Source organism: Acromyrmex echinatior, chromosome 12, assembly GCF_024713525.1.
Source record: "Acromyrmex echinatior isolate Ae372 chromosome 12, ASM2471352v2, whole genome shotgun sequence".
NCBI classification, from domain to species: Eukaryota; Metazoa; Arthropoda; class Insecta; order Hymenoptera; family Formicidae; genus Acromyrmex; species Acromyrmex echinatior.
In genome coordinates this window covers 2,411,207-2,433,593 of record NC_141863.1, presented here as the reverse complement: position 1 = coordinate 2,433,593, position 22,387 = coordinate 2,411,207, and the positions used below count along the sequence as shown (strand labels likewise).

At 31.1% G+C, this 22,387-nt stretch overlaps 3 protein-coding genes and 1 long non-coding RNA gene across 8 annotated transcripts in view; 1 reads left to right on the top strand and 3 right to left on the bottom strand.

Annotated features, from left to right (window-relative positions):
- Positions 1-2,910, bottom strand: part of LOC105153866 (uncharacterized) — a 38,658-nt gene extending 35,748 nt beyond the window's left edge. The window contains exons 1-2 of one of the 3 annotated variants that reach the window (XM_087412231.1): positions 2,742-2,910; positions 1,329-1,467 (exon numbers count right to left, since the gene is read on the bottom strand). In XM_087412231.1, the coding sequence (XP_087268357.1) occupies positions 1,329-1,467; positions 2,742-2,754 (152 nt within the window). In that variant the 5' untranslated portion in view covers positions 2,755-2,910. The remainder of the gene's footprint in view (positions 1-1,328; positions 1,468-2,741) is intronic. The other 2 variants (XM_087412233.1, XM_087412232.1) reach the window with 2 other exon arrangements.
- A 477-nt stretch (positions 2,911-3,387) lies between these two features.
- LOC105153798 (myomesin and myosin binding protein) lies at positions 3,388-9,897 on the bottom strand. The gene is made up of 9 exons (XM_011068863.2): positions 9,483-9,897; positions 8,051-8,433; positions 7,757-7,979; positions 7,336-7,623; positions 7,117-7,244; positions 6,879-7,051; positions 6,408-6,798; positions 5,904-6,312; positions 3,388-5,816 (listed from the first exon to the last, which is right to left on the bottom strand). The coding sequence occupies exons 1-9, from the start codon at positions 9,562-9,564 to the stop codon at positions 3,670-3,672; spliced, it is 4,224 nt and encodes a 1,407-aa protein (XP_011067165.2). The 5' UTR covers positions 9,565-9,897; the 3' UTR covers positions 3,388-3,669.
- Positions 9,898-11,752: 1,855 nt separating this feature from the next.
- sls (sallimus) overlaps positions 11,753-22,387 on the top strand; it is a 133,217-nt gene continuing 122,582 nt past the window's right edge. Inside the window, exons 1-17 of one of the 2 annotated variants that reach the window (XM_087412213.1) lie at positions 11,753-11,945; positions 12,074-12,266; positions 12,462-12,575; positions 12,687-12,858; positions 13,050-13,150; positions 13,244-13,453; positions 13,546-13,731; positions 13,807-13,921; positions 13,979-14,220; positions 14,303-14,425; positions 14,552-14,743; positions 14,905-15,113; positions 16,547-16,997; positions 17,111-17,295; positions 17,432-17,591; positions 18,146-18,371; positions 18,654-18,895. In XM_087412213.1, the coding sequence (XP_087268339.1) occupies positions 11,755-11,945; positions 12,074-12,266; positions 12,462-12,575; positions 12,687-12,858; positions 13,050-13,150; positions 13,244-13,453; positions 13,546-13,731; positions 13,807-13,921; positions 13,979-14,220; positions 14,303-14,425; positions 14,552-14,743; positions 14,905-15,113; positions 16,547-16,997; positions 17,111-17,295; positions 17,432-17,591; positions 18,146-18,371; positions 18,654-18,895 (3,312 nt within the window). In that variant the 5' untranslated portion in view covers positions 11,753-11,754. Of the gene's footprint in view, positions 11,946-12,073; positions 12,267-12,461; positions 12,576-12,686; positions 12,859-13,049; positions 13,151-13,243; positions 13,454-13,545; positions 13,732-13,806; positions 14,221-14,302; positions 14,426-14,551; positions 14,744-14,904; positions 15,114-16,546; positions 16,998-17,110; positions 17,296-17,431; positions 17,592-18,145; positions 18,372-18,653; positions 18,896-22,387 lie in introns of both variants that reach the window. The other variant, XM_087412214.1, reaches the window with a different exon arrangement.
- Positions 16,324-17,207, bottom strand: LOC147907735 (uncharacterized). 2 transcript variants are annotated; one of them, XR_015547046.1, is made up of 2 exons: positions 17,119-17,207; positions 16,324-16,866 (listed from the first exon to the last, which is right to left on the bottom strand). It is a non-coding gene; the product is annotated as an uncharacterized LOC147907735 (long non-coding RNA). The 2 variants fall into 2 exon arrangements; XR_015547045.1 differs by having other exon boundaries at positions 16,324-16,833.

Below are 22,387 nucleotides of genomic sequence, written 5' to 3'. Positions count from 1 at the left end.
TTGAAACAAATATACAAGGAAACGACAATTAACCGAGCTCTAAATTAGAGTTTCAACAATTTGGATTTAATTGAGTCCATGTAAACACCTTTTTAAACTTTTGATAAGTAAGAGACGCATACCGATGTACTCAAATCGAATGATTTAAAACTCTTTCTTAGGGATTTGTCGGTCGTCGCGACGCTCTTTCAGCGTTAGACTGATAGCGAAATGCCAACGTTAAACTGTCCTCTCCCAATTTTCCACCTCCATCAACGAGTTAGTTGATATAGTTTCGAGGAACTCTATGCAACAGACTATTTCATATAGAAGCTAGTAAGAGCCAACCGAGGATAGCTGGACCGAGCGAGAGCATCGGGCATCTTTCATATTTCCATGAAAATTTTGGTCGCGGTCAAAATTAGCTTATGTATAGTAATATTTATTGCAGAAGGAACATATGTCGCAAAAATCAAAATTTTCTTAATTCATTCGTATTACCATTATGATATTGCGTTTGCATTACTACGAAAATATTCTAAGTCAAAGAATATATGGGATATACGGTTTCGCATTAAGAATTCGATAAACATCACGATTATATTATGAAATCATTGCATAAATGCACCGCAGATAATCTCAAGTTATGCGAAATATTTTACTTTTTTAAATCTTTTCATGGAATTTGTTACATAAAATAAGAAGTAGCAAATGTGTAGTAATGATTTGTGATCTACATCACACATACATGATCTGTATCTTTTTCTTAATGCTAATTTGATTTTCTTAAAACGCTGAATACATATATATGCATATATATCGGAAAATAGTTGATAATGACAATTATTATTATAACATTTAGTTTCTGATCTTATTCAAGATGTAAAAATAAAAATATATGATATGTTCTTAAAATATATTTCGGAATAGCTTAAATCGGAACATGATATCCTTTTATAAATTATGAAAAAATCTTTACAAGCATAAACTGTTACAATAGCATATTGTTTACTTTCTTTGATTCTTATTGATGTTTAAACGTCAAAAGTACAGACATATATGTTGCTTACATTCCTAGCATTGGCAAAGTGATCTATGCAGGAATATTGAGTGAAGCTACATGAGGCAAGTGTAATTCGGTTCTCCGAAATTAAGTGCGCGACAGCTCAAAATAACTCGCGTTTGATCCTTGGCACGTCCCAAGGTTCTATGTAAAATTAAGGCCAATGTATGAGAGTGAATGATAATGTGAAAACGAAACATTATTTCCAAATTAAAAAGTTACACTACAATAGAAACGAGTACACATACAAAAAAGCTGTTAGCATTTTAGTCTAGTATAAACTTACAGTTCGAATCGTAAGTCATCATAATTTTCGGATAAAGCCAATTTCAGTTCGATAATAATATCTTCACCTACATATCCTTGAACTGATACGATCTGATCTTCTTCGATCCATTCTGGTGGCCCTTTATTTTTCAACGTATCTGCATACATTTATATAGCACGGTAATTAATTACATTTTTGCATTTTTACAATATAAAAAAGTTTATTATTAATTTTAATATTGAAGACTTTTATTAAAGAACTATTCTTTATCAATATACGATGACGGGAGGAAATTTCCTATTGAAAAACTTCGAGACTCATGTGCTTTGCAAAATTATTACAGGAATGATAGTAGTACGCTTATGCAAAATAATTTTATACAATACACACCTCCAAGGAATGTCTCTACAGACGTCCAAAGGACAATCTACGTCCTAAGGATGTTCCCCGGACGTTCCTCGGATAAAATATGCTGTGTGAAATAGCATATAAATATAGACGACTATGTAAAAGCATGATAAAGCACAAAACAAAAAAATTTAAGACAATAAACCGAAAAACTATCAAATGTATCAAAGTCTCAAAAATCTTATATTTTTCTTCGAAAGATTGCTTCTTCTAATAAATTTTACAACCTGAAATATACTTCATATTTTGATTAAATGCGCTTATACATACTCAGATTGCAACATTATAAATAAAAATGTTCATCTAGCAGAAATTTTGGCAAACAACACTATTGATCTTTACATTAAATTATAATTTTGTGAAGACATTAATTATAAATTATTAAGCATATTTTGTAAAACCAAACATTTTTTATATTTTTACTCATTTAATATGTATAATGTATATGAGTTTTATATGAGTTTTATAGCTGTAAAATACCGCAATATATACAAGACTATACTTCATATATACAAGACTAAAATTGATGACTATCAAAGACAAAGTTTAGCGACGTCATTCAATAATTACAAGAATTAAAAGAATATATACAAGTAGAGATAGTAATAAATTTTGAATAATAAATATTTTTCATACTAGTTGTACAAGTTTTTGTTATCTTTTTACATTAACTTCTCTTTTATTAATTCTTAAGCTAAGTCATCATTTAATATCATTAAGTCATCATTTCTATTTTACGCATTTTATCTATACGTTGACACTTACACGATTCATATATCTTTTCCCTATTATAATATTTTATTTATATGTCGTATAAATAAATAATTGACACACTATCATTTTTTTCATTGCAAACATATAAGACACACAAACATATAAGACATAAAAATTAAAAATTCGGCACCTTCCGTCATGTTGTCAATAAATCAACTGCATCGATCAAGATATCGTCTTGATTCATCATTGCCGGTTATACCGGCTATACCGGCAAACTTGCTATAGCAATTTAATCGTACATCTTACCTGTTAAGGTCATCTCAATAGATGTTATGTAGAAACGATCTTTCCGTATATTGACATTACGTGCAGAGATCCGAGATGCGTACGCGTATATTACTCGAGAAGACCTGCACCGTCTTCCGCCACCACCGTCACCAACTTGTTTCTGTCTCGATCCTATATTAATACAGCACACTCTATGCTACGATGTCTGACGGTAGGAGGCCCTGCTCCGTTCTAAAATCGTCTCGATGCCACACTCTCAGCTTTGTCGTTTTAACGAAAGAAGCACATGCGCCGTTTGAAATCTCCGTATCTTCTTTCCATAATATCTAGTTGTCGCTGATGTAATTGCTAGTAACGTTCATAATTCTTAATTTCATAATTTTTTTTCTTTTTGTTTTCTTGTTTTATATCTCATTTACATATACTTCAAAATTGCAATTGAATAATTAAGTAATTAATTAAATTTTACAGAATAGCAAAAAAAAACATTACTCGTATTGTATGGAAGCTAGATATAGCGAAAGTCACTACTACATGTATTTAAATAAGTATATAAAACGTAGATAATTTTAGAATAATATCGCGTACGTATAATAATAATAATAATAATAATATACATAACATATTAATATAATATGAAATAATGGAGCATGTAATAATAATATTTTAATATAGTGTGAAAACATATATAATTTATTAGGAGTACAGAATTAACATTCATTATAAATAACAGTTAACAGTAACAAGTTTCGATTAAGACATATATGTACTATAAAGTAATTTATGATTTAATATGTATGTAATACTATTTCACTTTAGTGTATAATAAATTATATCTCTTTTGTTAAATTATTATATCGATTAAAATATTTTAAATTATTTAGAATATTTTAATCAATAAATGAGATGTATGACGTATATGTGATTATCTTGTTACGTCGGACAATTAATATTTCTTGGTAGATCGCTTCCAACGACGTGGCATCCACCCATGTATTTCTTCCTGTACTTTTCGATATAGAAGAAGCACGATAAACGGAATCGCCAAAGTTTCTTTTTTAAAGAAATAAATATACATTGCAGCTATTAGTAATGTCAAGTCAGTTATATAGCTTACGGTCGATCTGACTGTTCTTTTAGCTTCTAAAGCTAACTTTCCGTTTGCTTGATTAAAATAGCTTTCTCGTGCATTCTCCTTAGTTTCTTCGATTTCTTTTTTCATTGCTCGATGCTTACTATTCTCGAGTGCTTTTTGCAATTTCTCAACCTTCGATTCTATTGGTACTGTCGTTCCAAATCTTTCTCTAGAACTTGATCTTGATGAGGAGCGCGAGGAAGGTCTAGAAGATATTTTAGATCGAAAATCATGCTCGTTCAATTCATTTTTTGTTAAAGGTCGATTATTTCTTTCCTTAGAAGGTGTACGATTTCTGGTCTTCGAAGATGATCTTGAAGAAGCACTTCCTATTCTTTCACTTCTTCTCGCAGCTGGAGATTGGTCCCTGGAGTTTGGTCTACTTTTACGCTTCATCGTAGTCATCGTATTTCTCGTTGGAGTCGTACCTCTAGAACCAACGCTTTCTCTTCTAGAATGCGGTGTTTGACTATCTTTTTTTTCTTCATTGATTTCATTCTTATTTTTAATTTTTAATTTCAATTTCTTATCCTGCTCTTGTTTGTCTGTTAATTTTGGCGCATGTTTTTCTTGCACTCGATACTTTTGATCTTGATCTTCAGAAAATGAAGATCTCCGAGAGCTAGCTGCGCTACCGTGTCGTGAATGACTCGAGTATTCTCGAACTATCTCAGTATATTGATTTATAACAGCCATTTTAGCTTCTACTTCGGCTGCCTCTTCTTCAGGTGTCATGGATCGCAATTTCGATTGCATTCTTCGACTTTTTGCTGCTTCTGCCGCAGATATAATACTATCCGTATCTGATTCTGACATTGTAGGAGTCTTTAGAGTCTCGGACACAATAGAAAGATTCAAAATTTTGTCGTTGGTATCCATATTTATCTTTTCTATATCTTCTTGTTGATACGATTGCGATAATGTCTTTCTAATTGGTTTTTCTGGAGGAATCGATCTACCAAAATTGTTCTGAGGAATTGTCATTTCGTCTTTGGGCTTTTTTAGAATTGACTTGGGCATCACATTATTAGATGACGCGGAAGTAACCGTTTTAATGGGTGAAAGAGATGAAATCTCACAAATTGGTAATCCGTCATACGAAATCTGTAGTTCCGGTTCAACGTGTGGAATTGGTTTTCCCCTAGGATGATAAGTATCTTCTTCATCGATAATTTGTCTTGCCAGGATCCTTGATTTTAATAATTTCAAATCCTCGCTGTCTGCACTACTGATCTCTTCTGATGACTCTTCGGAAGTCTCAATGCTAATATTTTCCTCCTCCTCTGTTTCCTTTGTTTGAGCCAGTGATTGAGATTCTACTTTATCCACAGTAATGGATGATGGAATTATCATCTTCTCTTCATTATACATTTGTATCGACTCCTCTTGTTGCACCTCTTTTAGTAACGGTACAGTCGTTTCATGCCATCTACGCAGACGTTCCACGGATTCGACTTTGTTGGTCTTTTCCCAAGGATCTGCCATTGTCACTTCAGAGGGAAGATTTGGATCTGATCTAGCTTCAACATCCAATAACAAAACTGGCGAAAGAAGTTTTAATGTTTTTGATGCCGCATCTGTTTGTCCTTCGCTTAATCTTCGACGATTTTTTTTGGCTTGCCAGGAAGTGATTAAATTTTGCGTAGTAGTACCAGAATTGGATAAGCGTCTTCGAAGCGATGATTTCTGAACAGATTCGACATCTAATAGTGTCGATTTGGTTTGTTTCTCAACTTGCGTCTTTTGTTTGGCAGTTTCGGATGCCTCTTCAGCAGCAACTGCGCGATAAAAGCGTTCCATAGCTCGTTCGTGAAGAAGTTCAGTAGAGCTAACCGCTTCTCGCATTATTTCCACCATTTGATGCTGCGCGCTAAATAATTCTGGAAGAGATAATGATATTGGTGGTGGTATGAGATCGTCCTCATTTTCTATTAACTCAATCATATTCCGTTTATCATCTAAAACAGTGATAATAAAATTAACATTTACAAGACAATTCTTATTTTTCAAAAATATTTTAATAAAAAGATTTCACTCGTACTTACTTATACTGCTTTTAACTCGAATTTCTGTAGAATTCTCCATGCTGATTATATCTTGTGTTTCATCTTCTGGATATAGAACTAGCATAAATTCCGAGCTACCGTGTAATGCGTTCTCATCATGCTCTTGTAGTATTCTCTGAGATTGCAAATTATCCAATGGTAATAAATCGTTTACAACGGTCTGTTTTTTTGGAATTGAATTTGATGATGATAAAAATTGATGGTTTGCTGTAGTACGATTCTCCTCATTTCGATGTTCTTGAATTCTTGGCACGTTGAGTGGAGAGAGACTCCTTTCTTTGATTATAAAATGTGACGTGATATTGTCTTCGATAATTGGAGGAGAGATTTGCATGGTTGGTATTGGTTTTAATGTCATTGTTGTTTCTTCTTTTTTAATAACATCTTGCTACATTCAAAAACAAATATATTATTATATAATATCTTCTTTTTTTTAATCTAGAATTTATTTATAGCCTTTTTTTACACTTGATTATTTCTTACCTTGTCTTTCGCATTTGTCGCAATATTTGATCGATTGGTATGACTTCCAAGAAAAACTTGTTGCTTCGTGGAATTGTGCTCTCTTGATCTGATTGGAGGAATCGGAGGTTCTTCTTTTTCCAAAGTATCCAGTGCAAATGTTACTTTACTATCGGCTCTGGACGGTCTATCCAATGTAGAAGTTGGCATTGCGAGTCGTTGGACCGAAGCTGATCGTTCGTCGTACTTAAAACGACCATTATTTTCGTCGTCTCGGATTTTAGCTTCTTCTCTCGTTAGACTTCTTGTTCTTTGCGCTGGCGTAGTGAAACTCACCTCTCGTTTATCGCCACGAGATCTGCTGATCTCTCGATGACTTTGCGATTTTTCATTTAAAGACGGTATTACGATTCTACAACGTAAAATTATGAATTTATCGTTGCGTAACTAAATGTATGCTAAATTTAAATATTTATCGATAATATAAAGTACCTTCGTTTAATGTCTGGAATGAAGATAACATCGCTTTCTTCACTCGGATCGCTAACTCCGTAAGGATTCTCAGCTTTCACACGAAATTTGTATTCAGAACCTTCGATCAATTCAGTTAATGTTGCAGTTGTGCATCTGCTTGTAACTGCTTTAAGCCATACCTCCCAGCCAATCTAAAACATCATTGCCAAGTTTCTGAAAATTTTTACATATGGAAATAATAATTTCAATTACGTACTCTGTAGTACTCGACAATATAAGTTCCAATTTTACATCCGCCGTCATCTTCTGGTTCCTTCCACGACAACGTCACCGATCTACCTAGCGTCATTGCAACAGCTACTTTACCAGGAGCAGCGGGTCGATCTGTTGATAAAATCGATAATTCAAAAAAATATGTAATTTATCAAATTTATGACACTTTAAAATCTTAGTGTTTAAATTAATGTAATATCACCTGTTACAGTGACTAGAAAAGACGCAGTATCTTCGCTTAATTTGTTTGTGACTTTAACAGTGTATTCTCCTCGATCACTTCGTTTGGCATCTGGTATTCTCAGTACCGATTCACCATCCATCACTTCAAATATATGTCTAGTATCTTTGGATATCAGTTCTCCGTCGTGGTACCAGGTGACAAAAGGCATTGGTCTACCTGCTAAAGATACTTTCAGTCTAATAGTCTCATCTTGCTCGAAAAGCAAACCATCCTCATATTGACGTGGCAATCGTATCCGTGGAGGTGCTAAGACAAGACAAATAATTCAGCAATTTATCGACATTATAAAAAATAATGTTTATTTGCTTTAATCGAATATAGGTCTTCTTATTTAAAATTTGAATCACATATTTATGTATTTTTTATTTTGATAATTTACCTTCGAGAATTAATTTAGCTTTGGTAGCAACATGACCTGCTCGATTGGTGGCGGTACATTTAATTTCACCCTCATCATTAAGCGCGGTCTGATGAATCAAGAGAACACTCTTTCCATTCTCCGTAATAATTCTGGTGCGTCTACTACTAAAGATCTCGAAACCGTCCTTAAACCATGAGATTTTTGGCAATGGTGTACCAGAGAAGTGTATGACAAATTCAGTCTATATTAGAAAATTAAGTTTCGAATGCATTAAGTTTTATATGATTGAACGTGCAATAATTCTTTACGTACTTGTTCGTTTTCGAGTGCAATCGTATCTTTAAGCTCTAGGTCGAAATGAGGAGCGCAAGCGACAGTGGCCCTTTGTAAAGTAACCGTGAGTGGTTCAGAGACCTCGCTTGGTTGTGAAAGTCCAAGTGCATTTTGTGCTCTAACTCGAAATTGGTAACGCCATCCTGGCTCAAGACCACTGAGAGTTAGTTCTGGAAAAGCACAAAGATCGGAGGTGCTTCGTATCCAATGAGGAGAGCCTAGTCGCCGATGTTCGATCAAGTATCCGACGATCGCCGATCCACCGTTACTGGGTGATCTCTCCCATCGTATTGCAACAACATCTGGCTGCGTTTCGTTCGTACCCGATATCAAGATAGGTCTGCCTGGTGGGGCCGGAAGACCTATACCAAATTTCTTCAGTTCTTTTAAGTTTTCATAAAATTAATAATTAATCTACTTTGTAATAACTATGCATTTAATAATATTTTTTTTATTTGAAACTAGAAAGAGACAAGCAAATACAATATTAATGTTAAGAAATATATTCTTGCTAGAACTATATTATATTCATGTATGTATATAGAAGCAGATGATTTTCAACATCGGTACGTAAGTATCGCTCCCAAAATAAAATGCGTCGCGTTTGGCAGTACAGTAGAGTACTGAACCGGCGCATTATCCGTAGATTAAGTATTTGAGATATCTTGATTCCGCATAATGTTCATTGATTATGTGTTAAAAATGGACATCATACAATATTATAATAATTAATGGAGTAGACCGAAAAGCAATCTAAATCGTTTCTAAACTAAAATTAGTAACAGTCTAATTTTAGATGCTATTTCGCTGTCGAAATTAATTGAACGTAATTGCATGTGATTAATAACAATTTTTGTAATCTTTTATAGCTTAAGTTTGTATCAGTAGCAATAGGAAAACGAACTAAATGAAAAAAATAGGTATCGATAACATTTATAATAAAAAAATAATCAATCTTGACAGAATACAATGTAGTTATAATAATGTAATTATTATGTAAATTACAAATTGTACGACACATATTAGAAAATAATTTATTATTAATTTTCACTACTATTAAGTGTAATTATAATATAAAAAAAGATAATTTATATATATTTAAGAAAATGGATAAAGATTATATCTTTCGGAAGTAATAAAAACATTTATTACTTTTAAAACTACGTAAATAATTATTTTGTTGTTATAAACGTTATAACAAGAAAGATAGGAAAAAAAGAGAACAAGGAAAAATTTTTATGCTGATGTATTTCAAAATATAACATTTATTGCATTAAGTCAGATAGCGATTTCTTCTTTTTTAACTGACATAGTAATTTATTCTTGACTCTCAATAATGAATTTTCAAAATTATTAAGAATCATGGCATTAAAAGGCTATAATGGCATTAAAAAACAATAGACTAATTTACCTGGATTATCCCAACGCGTTTTCTTCGAGCTGGTGCCAACGGAGATACTTCTTGAATAATCTTTCGTGGTAGCGTTGCCCATTATCGTGTTTCCTCTTCCTCCTCCTTGTCAAGCTTTGCTCGACGATTACCCCGTTAATTTTCCAATCGTTCTCACATATCAAAATGTCAAAAGTATCACATTTACAGTACTATCTAAAGAATGATCAAAGAGCAAAATGATGCTGATGATGCCCAACTTGGGTGAAAGAGGGGTAGAAAGAGAGAGAGAGAGAGAGAGAGAGAGAGAGAGAGAGAGAGAGAGAGAGAGAGAGACAGAGAAAGAGAGAGGAAAAGAGATAGAAAGAGAAAAGAAAAGAAATGGCCAAAAAGAGTGAGAGAAAGATAGCAAGTATGCTTGATATAGCACGAGGCTCGATGGAGCACTGGCGAACTTCCCCGTGGTCGACGACTGTAGCGACGCCAAATCTCTTCAGCTTTTCTCGACATCTATCTTTGTCTCACTGGTGTTTATACTTTGTGCATATTTCTGTATATACATATTTCTATCAATATATATCTTCATAATAATTAAAAATGTATCGTTTTTGATTACATTATTGGATTAAAAGTTTGATCAGAAAGAAGTGTTATGTAATGCTTGACGTGTAAGATATTTATGTTAAAATTTGTATTCAAAGTTTATATAATTATTGTGCGTAATGTATTGCATATTATATTGATATTAATCTCTTTTATTAACGTAGCCTTATTCTCTTCATTCTTCCTTTGAATTTTATAATGAGATTATATAATGCTATACATTGGGAATAAATACGTAAATTTACACAAAAAAATATCAATGTCTTCCTCAATGATTGCAATATCAATGTCTTCCATCAATGATTGCATAAATTGCAAATTATTAAAGAATAAAAAGTGTTGTAAACTATTTACTTAAAGGTAACATACCATACAGTTACCTAAATAATCAGATAGTTTAAAATAAACTTGTCTCTTGTCATTTAAATTGCTATAAATTTTTTATTTTTTTTATTTTTTTAGAGTAATTATTTTGAAGAACTTTTATAAAAAATTAATTTAGAATATCGTAATCTGAACTGTATGCAATCATAATTTTTCCTTACACACATGTTTCTTTTTTTGTTGTATTTTTTAATATATTACTACATTAAACATATTGATTAGTAATATATTAACTAATAAATTTTTGAATTATTTGCATTTACATTATTAAAGATAATTCATTCAATATATTTTGTAATTAAATTATTATATAACATACTTATATTATTAGTATCATACTATGAATGTTCGAAAATTTTTCTTTTTGAAATAATTCAGATTTCTATTTGTCGAAATAACTATCGAATTCTTTCAAATATTCCTATTGTACTAGAAATAAAAGCATTCTGCTTGTAAATAATTAAATTTGCATAATTATAAAGTGATTTGCGATAGCTATTAATTCTATATATGTCCAAGAATCATGTAAAACCTTTATGGGATAGATATCTTTACGTTATTTCTCTGTAATTTCCGTTATTCCTTACTTAAAATATTTCTGCACATTTCTGCTCCAGGAAGATAAGGAGTCGAAAAATGCAGTTCCAGAGAGATAGAGAGATGAAAGGAAGGGAAGAGCCATGCATAAAGGAAGGGGAACACACGGTTAATCGGTGCCAAAGTACCGTTGTATCTGAATGGACCAGAGATGGCTTTCGGTTTTCCTGCAGCCTCCATTGCAGCTATAGCTTCGCACTACATTTATCGTGCATTGTGTTCGTACACATTTCATTTCATATAAATACACGTGCATACATGTACACGCATGTAAAAATTTTTCTTCTGTCACTAACGCGGAGCACGTGCGACAAACTCAAGTTAATGAGGCACGACAGTTTGCTTGTTGCTCACGTGGACATACAGATATAACGTCTGGAGTTGAAACAGCTGCTCACTGATACTTCACATTTTCGCGATGTATACCAAGTATATATTACATCGTGTACTATATAATGTTTCTTTATAATACTTTTCAAGTGTTTTCGAATTTTTCGATATGGTTCAGCGTGGACATCGTTATATTAAACTGGTGAGTACTATTTTATATATAATATATATTATATATATGTACTGATTATAATTATAATTAAAACGTTAATGTATATAAAACATTAAATCTAAAAAAATATGTTTAGAAAATTTTATTTTATTATTTAAAACTTACTGTCTAATTATATATTAAGATGATTCTTTTTAACAAATAGTTATGGAGATGTCAATGAAAAACTTGAAAGCAGCGAATATTCTAGAGGATTTAGAATCAAAGCTTGCATATATCCCAGGCGGTCGTGATCACGACGGACGACCTTTAATAGTAATAAATGTTCCACCAGAATTTGATTCAGCAACGAAGTCAAAATTAGAGTTTCTCATTTTATATTTTATATCAATTTTCAGGTATAGAATATTTTTGATATCTCATTAATTGATATATACACACTTAAAAAAAAAAATATATATATATATATATATATTAAATTTATACATATAAGTGATTTAATATTTATTGATGATTAATTACATAGCGACGAGACGAAGGAAAATGGATTGGTTCTAATTGTAGACGCGCGTCATAGTGCATGGCGCGTAACTAGATCTTGTATTAGACTTTCTACGAATCTTATAGGATCTAAAGTCATTTCTGTGATCGTGATACGACCGGATGGTTTTTGGGATAAACGTGTCGACAGTTGTACCAAATCGCACAAAGAAGGCGAAGTGAGTAAATCAATTTAATAAAAATATATTACAACAATAATGACATTAAACTGATATGTAAATAACACAACCAATTGTAAGAAAAATGTCTTTTCGATTTAGGTTAAATTAAAAAAAATATATTAATTGTGCGTATTATTATTGTATAAAGGCGTAATAACTTTGATTTTCTTTTATTTTTGTCAATTGTTTTAGCCACTGTACGTTACTCTAACGAGGCTGCATGTGTACATCGATTTTTCTCAATTACCGTACGAATTAGCAGGTAACAAGGCGTATAATCACGTCGAATGGATTAAGAAGCGTATGGTAAATTAAACATTTTTATTCACGTATAAATGCAAATGATAATAAATGATATAATTAAATGCAAATGATATGTTAATTTCTTAGCTTAGCTTGATATTTATTTTTTCTTAGAAAATAGAAGATTATTCAAAAGATGCATTAGAGCTTGTATCGAAGATGACAAATTTACATCAAAGATTGAATACTTTTGATGGTATTCGTATAATGCAATCGGATGACGTAGAGTCTTACTGGGTAAAGGGCATAGAATTGTTATCAACGGCACGTCATATACTTCAATCAGGTTTATACATTTTTATCTATTAGATTTTTTTTTACGAGATTAAAAATATATTATATAAATATTAAAAGAAATAAATAAAAAAATTGTATGTAGTTTGTAACTGATATGCTAATAAAAATTTAATAATTTATTTTAAGCAATGGCGTCTCTTATATAAAAATAATGGAAAAAGTTAAATTTTACTTATTTAGGTAGGAATCTAGTAAGTTCCATGAGTAGAGAGTCCTCTAAGGATATTTTGGATACAATTAAAGGAATTCATAAGCTACTCGATTCTATCGAATTAAAACAGGTCATTTAATCACATTTACGATTGGCATATTCAAATTTATTTTATATGTACTTAGTACAATGTTTTAATACAATGTTATTCTATCGTTTGCAGATGGACATTGAAAATTCGTGGACAGAAATGGAACGAAATCTGGATACTGCCAGAGTAATCGAAAATCTGGAACAGGGTGTATCAAGCGTTACTGACTGGATCTTGGGTCCAGCAGACGTAATGCTGAACTCCTGTTGTCAGGTTGGCTTTGACGTTTCTTCATCCGAGGAGCTCCGAAGGCAACACGAAAAAATTGAGCTTCAATGCCGGGTAAATGAGTAAAACTTTATAATTTTCATTTTGTTTTAAAAATTTATTTCGTTTTAAAAAGTATTACATGGGATATAATTCTGTGTTTACAGGAGACTTACGGGCGATATGCAGAACTGCTTCATAAAATTGATAGTCTACCTAAAAGTAAACTACCAGAAGATTTAAAATCTCAAAGAGATTTCATGGACTTTGTTTGTCGTAGCTTCGCTTCACGACTCGAAAGACGTAGAAATGTATTAATCACTTCGCAAAGATTCTTTAGACTTGTTTCTGAGGTAGAAATCAAATCATTTTTATCGACCTAGTTATTAGCAATTGAAAGTGATTTTTTTTGCTATTTATTATTACAGTACTTCGATAAGACGAGTGAAGTATTTGAACAATTAGTCATGGGCAATAGGAATTACAACTTCTCTCAAGCAAGCATTAAACTCTTAACTTTGGAAAAAAGTCAAACGATTTTAGGTAAAGATGACTTAGTTATTAATATTTGTTCAGTTTCATGTTTAAATAATTTTTCAGATAGTTTAGAACGCGAGCTTGTAAAAGAAGGTGAAAAATTGTCGGACATTCTCTCTATGCCTGTAAAGGATGCACTTGGTCGAGAAGTTCATGTCAATTACGATGAAGATATCGTCAATGTCAAAGATATACTAGATGCGACAAATGCCAGAAAGAATATATTTAATGATAGTGTAGAATTACAAAAGCTGTCACTGAAACAGATAGCTTTGATATACATGTACGAGAGCGATGCCGAACAAGTACGGACTAAGATATAATACAAAAATGTTTTAATGCGTGCAAAAGAATATAATAAATCTATATGTCTATTGTACCTTCCAGGCTGTTAAGTGGTTAAATGATTTATTCAATGTTTTACTTCGAAATCACATGGAAGTTGGTTGTAATGTCAAGGAAATACAATTGCAAAAAGAGGAACACCAATCTTTTCAGGAAACAGCAAAAGTAATTTTACAGCGCGATTACTGTTACAAATTATTTTAATAAGATAAAACAAAATAATAGAATTGTTCTGTTTTACTTTCTGTAGAATTGTCAAGCACATAAATATAATGAGATAAATATTTATAGGGAACTTACGAATATGGTGGTCAATTGGTGAATGGAGCACGTGTGCTGAGATTATCTTGCAGAATATCTTTAGAGGGTAATGCTAATCTATCTTCAAAATTACGACATGCTTGGCGACAGTTCCGATCTGTTAGTCAGGAACAATTAACCAGGCTACGAGTATGCGCTGTTTTTCATAGAAACGTCGAAGATGTATGAACGTAAATTAATATAATTCAATATGTAAATTCAAAAGTTGCTTAAGTATTTTATTCTTTTAGTATTTTAGATTAAAAGAATTATTATTTTATGCATTATCTATACTATATATATTGTCTCTGTCTTTTCTATATTTTAAATGAATTTATTTAAAGCATTGTATCGGATTACAAAATTTGGCGGAAACAGTGACGGCCCTGTATCATTCTGCAAAAGATGAAGATGCAGCGGCAAAAGCACGCATCAAAGAAAGTATAAGAGATATCCTTGATAATCGAGAGAAACTTTTATTGGAAGTTGGTCGGATGGTAAGATTGGGTCGTCTCCTTAAGACGAGATTGAAGGAACCTCTTCATAATCAATCGTAAGTATAATAAAGAATCCGCATTAACATAATTACTAATAAACTTTTACATTAATTTGAAGATATTATTATACGCCTCAGAGATTGGTATGATTTAAATTACACAATTACGCAAAAAAATAGCCGTTAAAAAAATGAAAATTATAAAGTAAAAATAATTCTATAAAAATATTTTGATAATAACATAAATCAAAATAAGAAATGTTTAAAATTCCTCTTTTCTATTTTTATAAAATATAATTCGATAATAAATAAAATATAATAATTAAATATAGTGTAATATATACTTGGTGTGTGAAACGCTTGTGTGTTTACCGGAGACAGTGTATGTCAGTCTATGGCTGGCTCTCGTCGAGATAGCTTCTATAATTTAGAAACGGTGCATGTAAGTGAACTGCAAGATAACTGACATTTCATAACGCTTGATTCAACTTAAATACAGATTATTTTTTATTCTATATATATATATAGTGTTTTTTTATTAGTTTGTGTTTAATCCATGTAGTAAACATCACATGAAATTTCTTCATAAAAATATTATTTAGCAATTTTCTTCTAAATCTGCACTTTATAATACTATTGTTTTACAAATTTTATTGATACTTTTAACATTGAATAATCACATTCTAAAAAATTGTTACAATATTCATAAATAATAAAATATCATGGTCCATACTTGTTTGGCTTCGTTCCACGGTGACGTCGTAACTTAAAACTCAACTGGTAACGCGAATCTCGTTTCAATAATATTTTGGTGAACTAGTTTGCATCAAGAAGAATCATCTACCATATTGCACACATCACGAAGATTATTTTTGGTACATTTATCTTAATAATAAAAAAAAGAACTGTATAAAAAAATCATAATGTTCAGAAACTTAGATTAAACATTTTTTCAATAAATCTATCTTTAATATTCTTAAAATTTAATATAGAAATGAATTATGGCGCTTCGTAAAGCAAACGTGAGCTACGAAATTAGAACTTTGTCCCAAATTGCAGAGACCATGTGATGCCGCAATGTACTGTCAATGCACTGTCAACTATTAATTATGTAACTGATCTAACATTTTCTTATGTCGTATTTTTAATTCAACTTGTACTTTTAATTTAATTATTTTCTGATGACAAACTAATCCTATGAAGAAAATCATCTGGAAAAAAACCAATATTGAAACGATATGAATACGATTTGACAAAGTCGTATCAATATATTTAATGTTTCTTTTATTATTATTCTACACACAATTATAATGAAAGTAATATTAATATAAAAGTAATATTAATATAAAATAACAAAAAGTAATAATATCATACAGCTTACGAAATTCACTAACAAATGGATACTAAGTAATATTCAAAAATTTCTAAACTCCAGAATAAAAACATTTATTTATAAAGTATTAATTTGACCAACAAATTCGCTTTTCTAGGATGTCTAAAGTTGAGGATGCTTCGATCTTTGGTGATAATTTGACAGCAGTCGAAGCTATCTCGGCGAAATTAGCAGAAGTTACGCGTCTCGCAGAAAAACTGGATGCGAGACTATGTGAAGCTGGAGCTAAAACTCGACCGATGTCTATTCCTGCCGTTGTGACGTCCTCTGCTTCGTCCTTGCTCTCGATATCTGCTATGTCGCCATCAAACGAGTCCATGCATACGGCTTCTAACACGACTACGTTGACGTCGAATATGACAACTTCAGCCGTGTCTATAATTGCTGAAATGCAACCAATAACTTCGGAAACTGTAACTACAAAAATTAAATCTGATGTAATTAAATCTATTACTCCTACGGTGGAAAAATTTGATGACAGTTCATTTCATATTCGTTCGCAATCTATGGAGAATGTCGAAATATCAAATAAAGATTTTAATTCTAAGGTATATTAATATGTTTTAATATTGATTTATAAATATTTTTCTTTTCCTTTTCTCTCTTAGAAAAATATTTTAAAACATTTTAAAAATATTTTCATCTTTTTTTATTTTTATAGGAACTTACCGAAAATTCTCGTAGCGAAAGTGCAATAGGAGAATACAATGTGGAGGGTTATACAACAGCAACTGAATGTTCAACAACTCCACCTCCACGTTCGAGAAGTGAATCTTTCGTAACATCGCCGGAATGCGAAGATCTTTCTATCATTGCACCTGTGATGACACATTCTGGTTCCACTTGGTATTTATATGAATTTTAATTACTTTTAGTTATCAAATAAAATTATGAATATCAATTAAAATCAATAAAATGCATCCATTTTTAATATATTGCAACAAAATCTTTCATCAACTCAGAAAATTGCAAACATTTAAAGGTGGACCATGGAAAAGCCTAAACTAATAACTACAATTGCACCTCTTACTTCTTCTTCGATTAATGAAAATCAGAAATTTCCTGAAACAACATCAAATATTTCAACTATCAGCGAAGTAAACCCAACAGTACGAATGAAAACAATGGATAAAATTACTAATGTATGTTATATAATTCAGTTAGTAAAGGAAACAATTTATATTATATTATATATATATATATATATATATAAAACAATAACAATAATTATATTAGGAATCTCAAATTTTAAACAATACAAAAAGATAAATATAGTAGGCTAATGAGAGTCAACAATGACAAACGGTGCAATGCTTCATGTTCCGTGATGATTAACAACGCTACATCTTTGTCAATTTGCGAGTGACTTAAACATTATGGACATGTGAGCTAATTATACTTTGTATCATTCTTGCTGAGGAGGACTCCAAAGAGAATTAAAATGTAAATCGAAATAAAGAAGACATCAATCCAATACCTGATTATTGATTGTTCACTAAATAATTGTGCCGTTTATTATTGCTAACTCTCATTAGCCTACTATATTTATCTTTTTTTTTGTATTGTTTATATATAAAACATATGTATACTTTTTAAAGCCCTTTACTTCAATTACTTCAATTTTCATTTAATATTGTATCAAGCAGCGTAATTATTACACTTTTAAAGTATTACAAGTTATAAATTGTTTGCGTAGGAAAAGTCAAACAAAATTATAAAAGAAGTTACCGAAACAACCGTTTTGCGTGTTTTGCACGACATTCGATTAGGCGTAGCCTCTTATAAAGTGATATCAAATACTGTGCAAGATCATCGACAATATATCGACGTGAAAGATATTCAAAATGTAGAAGGTGTGCTAGAAGCAGAATCGCGCGAAAAATCGGATGACATTCACCATCATCTCGATTTATCTTCGTTCAGTTAGTATTTTATAATTTTTATAATTTTAATGATTCTTTGTACACTATAGTATTAGGTGTTGGAATTAATTCGTAGCGTTTTACAAGTGATGGGAAGTACTTTCATTAATGTATTTTTTAATGCTCATGTGAAATAAATAACATTCTTTCATTAAAAAACGCTACGAATTAATTCCAACATCTAATATAATAATACATTTATATAATATTATTTATAGTAATAAAAAATAATGAACTCTTATTATTATATTCACTCTTTTATAACTAAATTCTTTTTAACAGAAGAACCTAAAAATTATACTGGCAAAAGTTCGAAAAAAATGCAATCGAATCAAAATATTGCAACGAAAATTCGAGAACATGTGTTGAATGAAAATACATGCTCTAACTTAAGAGAATATGAGGATATACCGTTGCCTTCGCAAAATCTTTTACGACATCATGAGGATAGCGAAATTAAAATATCATCGATGAAGAAAAATGATAATTTAGAAGATGAAGATTTTCTTGAAAAGACAAGAAAGGTGAGTTTGCAAGTGTAATTTTGGTGACGAAGCTACTATCTTCGATCGATGTTTGATCGACCTTTTTTCTTTCAAATTCTTTGTTTGTTACATTTTAATGTGCTAGCCATTTGGTATGTGTTTAGAACAATTCTTATTCATTTAAATTTGTAAGTTTTGTTTTCCTTTATTATTGCATTAAATATAACAATGATTGTCTATCTAATTCTTACAACCAAAAATTATTTGCAGCTTTGATGAAGACAAATTTTATATAAAGAATTTGATGAAAACAAATATTACCAGCAAATATAGATCTTACGATTTTGCTTGATTAAAGAAAAAGATGTTTATACATATGGATATGTTTCATGTTGAAAATATCACATGTATTATATAGAATCGGCAACATTAAAAGAATTAAGAATTGTTAACTGCGTATTTGTTATGCTTTGCTGTCTGTAACTTTATTGCAAATAAAACTTTAATATAATATTATATAATATCGACACCTGAGCCGTAGAAGCTATATCGAGAAAAACATGAAGGAAGGTTTATGTCAAGAAATGAATGAAAAGCGGTTTATTTCATGCGAGGTATAAAGACCGCAATATTTTCTTCTCATAAATTTTATAGTGGTATGACGGAGAAACGAACGGGAATCGTCTTGATTTTTAATCCTATTTCTCACACTTATTTATTCATCTATTATTTAATTTTCCGTAACTAAATTTGTGCAATTTATGAGTAGTAAATATTGCGCTATATAAACACTTCTTTAATTTCATGCGACTTGAATCGTTCTCGCTTTCTCGATATAAACCGTACTTCGTATGCGTTTCAACATAGACCGATCTTCACGCCTCATGAAATAGACCGTTTTTCATTAATTTCTTGGCATAGACCTTTCATGTTTTTTTTTTTTTCGATATAGCACTTTCTACGGCTCAGGCGTTGATATGCTGTCGTGGATTTTTAGTATGTATCGCATGACGCATTTGTTATTTGTGTAAATAAAAGATGTTTAAAAGAAAATTGTGTGTGATAATTCTTAACATAATAAAATTTAATTAAAAATATATTGGATAATCATATATTACACTTAAAGACTTTTTTTCATTTACAATCGACGATTTCACTTTCGAAGCTGTTGCCCTGCGCAACTCTGCTCTGTAGAGCGTGTTCGACGAACGCAACGAAGGTGAGCGGGAGGCAGCCGGCCGGAGGCTAACCCGGCTAACCGGAGTGCGGACTGGCCGGAGGCCGTACTGCTCTCTGTCGGTTCAGTCTTGGTTCGGCTGGTTACTGCAACCGATCGGTTGGTGACGTGATACACTCGTGACATGTGTCACGCAAGTGTTACTGCCGTTGTTGTCGTCATTCTTACGATTTCTAACAATACCGCTTAAACGCGAATCGAATTTAGGTGATTGTTATATCGTGCCAAGTAAAAATTATACTAAACAATATTTCATATTAAAAAAAATATAACTTGTATTATACATCAAATTAAAATGTCAAAAACCATCTGCTTATTAAGAGAGACGAAATAAAGCAAAGTTTTTCCCGTCTTTTTAATTTAAAAATTTACTACATAAGAAAACAAAAGCTTAATTTAAATTATAAAAAATAAAAAAAGAATTTATAATTATGCATTAAATATAGAAATGCGCAAATTTATATATTATAATTGCGGGTTATATATATATTTGTTAATAGGAAAATTTCTTTAAGATATAAAGAGTCGATCAAATTATTTGCAAATAATTGAACGGTCCTCTGATGTAACGGGAAAAATCATAAACTTACTTAATAAAGAAACATATAAAAAATTTTTTGTAATATTGATTGATATTTTTATCGGATCATCTTCGGTTACATATGATTTTCACCGTACGTTACTTGTTGAAAGTTACCAGTCAGTCCGGTTTTATTCTACCATTTGTTCGTCTCTGTAGATGACGTCATCGTACACACAAAGATATCTACATAAAGTATTAATATGTTATATCAAAAAGAGAAAACACAGATATTACTGTACGCAACATACATTTTTAATTGATCGTGACTGTAAATTAACAAATTGTTATTCCTTTTCATGTAGAAGAAATAACCTAACTTCGATAAAAAAATTGTATTCCTTTTATATTTTTAATTTAAGAAATTAGTGCAAATTAAAGAGATAAGATAACATTGAAAAATATTAAGTTGCGAAAAAACTTTTGTCAGTTAAATATCTTTGAGTTGTCTATTTGTATTACAGACACAATCATCTTCAGTTTTACATTCACGAAATTTTCGTACTAGCATCTTTGGCAAAGTGCCAAAAATAAAGTCAATTAGAAAAGACAATTTGAAAGAGCCAACTCGAAAACATGTTCATATATTTTTTATCTGTAAAATCTTTGAGAATATCTATGAGCTAAATGTTTATTGTCGCGTTTTAGATCGACGTACGTCATTGTAATATATTTAGCACCAGGCATTGAAATCACTGTGTATGTTCGGCCCAAACGTATCGGTATAACGTCGCGTAACACTATTTTAATTTTCAGCAGCTATATTGTCAACTATTGCTTAATTTGTAGCATATATAAATATCGAGTGAGTATTTTATGACATAATTATGTCGCGAATATAATTTTGCTAACACAGATCTGAAACGTTTTGATTATCACATAAAAGATAAAATTAACAATGATGGTGGATGGTCCTGATTCGATGGCACACGTGCATCCTGAAAGATCTGTTGAGACAAATTCCGAAATTGTCATGCAAAGAGATGAGGATACGCCACAACAAATCATCTCTCCAACTACTACTATAAGTACCATTGCTGTGCAAAGTGGAGAAACGCGTGTAGTAATCGCTTTACTTCAAGTAAGAAACATGTATTGCATTTTAATCTATATAATAATAATTTATATTTTTTATTGTTATTGATTTGTTCTGTCAACGCAACTTATTTTATTTTATTTTATTTTATTTAGAAGTTTTGGAAAACATTACTTGAAAATCTTTGTGAAAATAAAATATTAGATATGAATTATTTCATTAAAATAATTCTTAGTAAAGAATAATTTTTCATTGCAATTTCATATATGACACTATGGTGTAGGTATTTCGGGATTCGGTTGCTTCAGTCTATAGCTATTTCCGAATCCTCTCGAAACCGTAAGCGTTTTAGGTATCTACTGAGCAAAACGAGTCTCCCGAAACTCTACGAAGGATAAATTTAACCACTAGGTACAGTAACTCCCATTACACACCACCATGATCAGATAAACCCATCTTATGTACGTTACGTTGGATTCCAAAGTATTTAGAAACATGATCGCACAATGCAAGTTACATTTTAAGTGTTTTATTATAATAATTATAAATTTAAATTTTTATTACCTCAAATTTTTATCATAAGTGAAAAAGGCCGGAAAATAAAACAAATATTTTTTAATGCTTAAAATTAAATATATATCTAATTTCATGCAGTTTGAAAGAAGAAAAAACTATGTA

Excerpts from the sequence above, each read along its gene's own strand:
- LOC105153798 (XM_011068863.2), bottom strand. The coding sequence starts at position 9,564 with ATGGGCAACGCTACCACGAAAGATTATTCAAGAAGTATCTCCGTTGGC. Across the intron at positions 7,980-8,050 it reads TTGCACTCGAAAACGAACAA|ACTGAATTTGTCATACACTT; the intron begins GTACGTAAAGAA and ends TTTCTAATATAG. Across the intron at positions 5,817-5,903 it reads TCGAGTTAAAAGCAGTATAA|ATGATAAACGGAATATGATT; the intron begins GTAAGTACGAGT and ends TCACTGTTTTAG.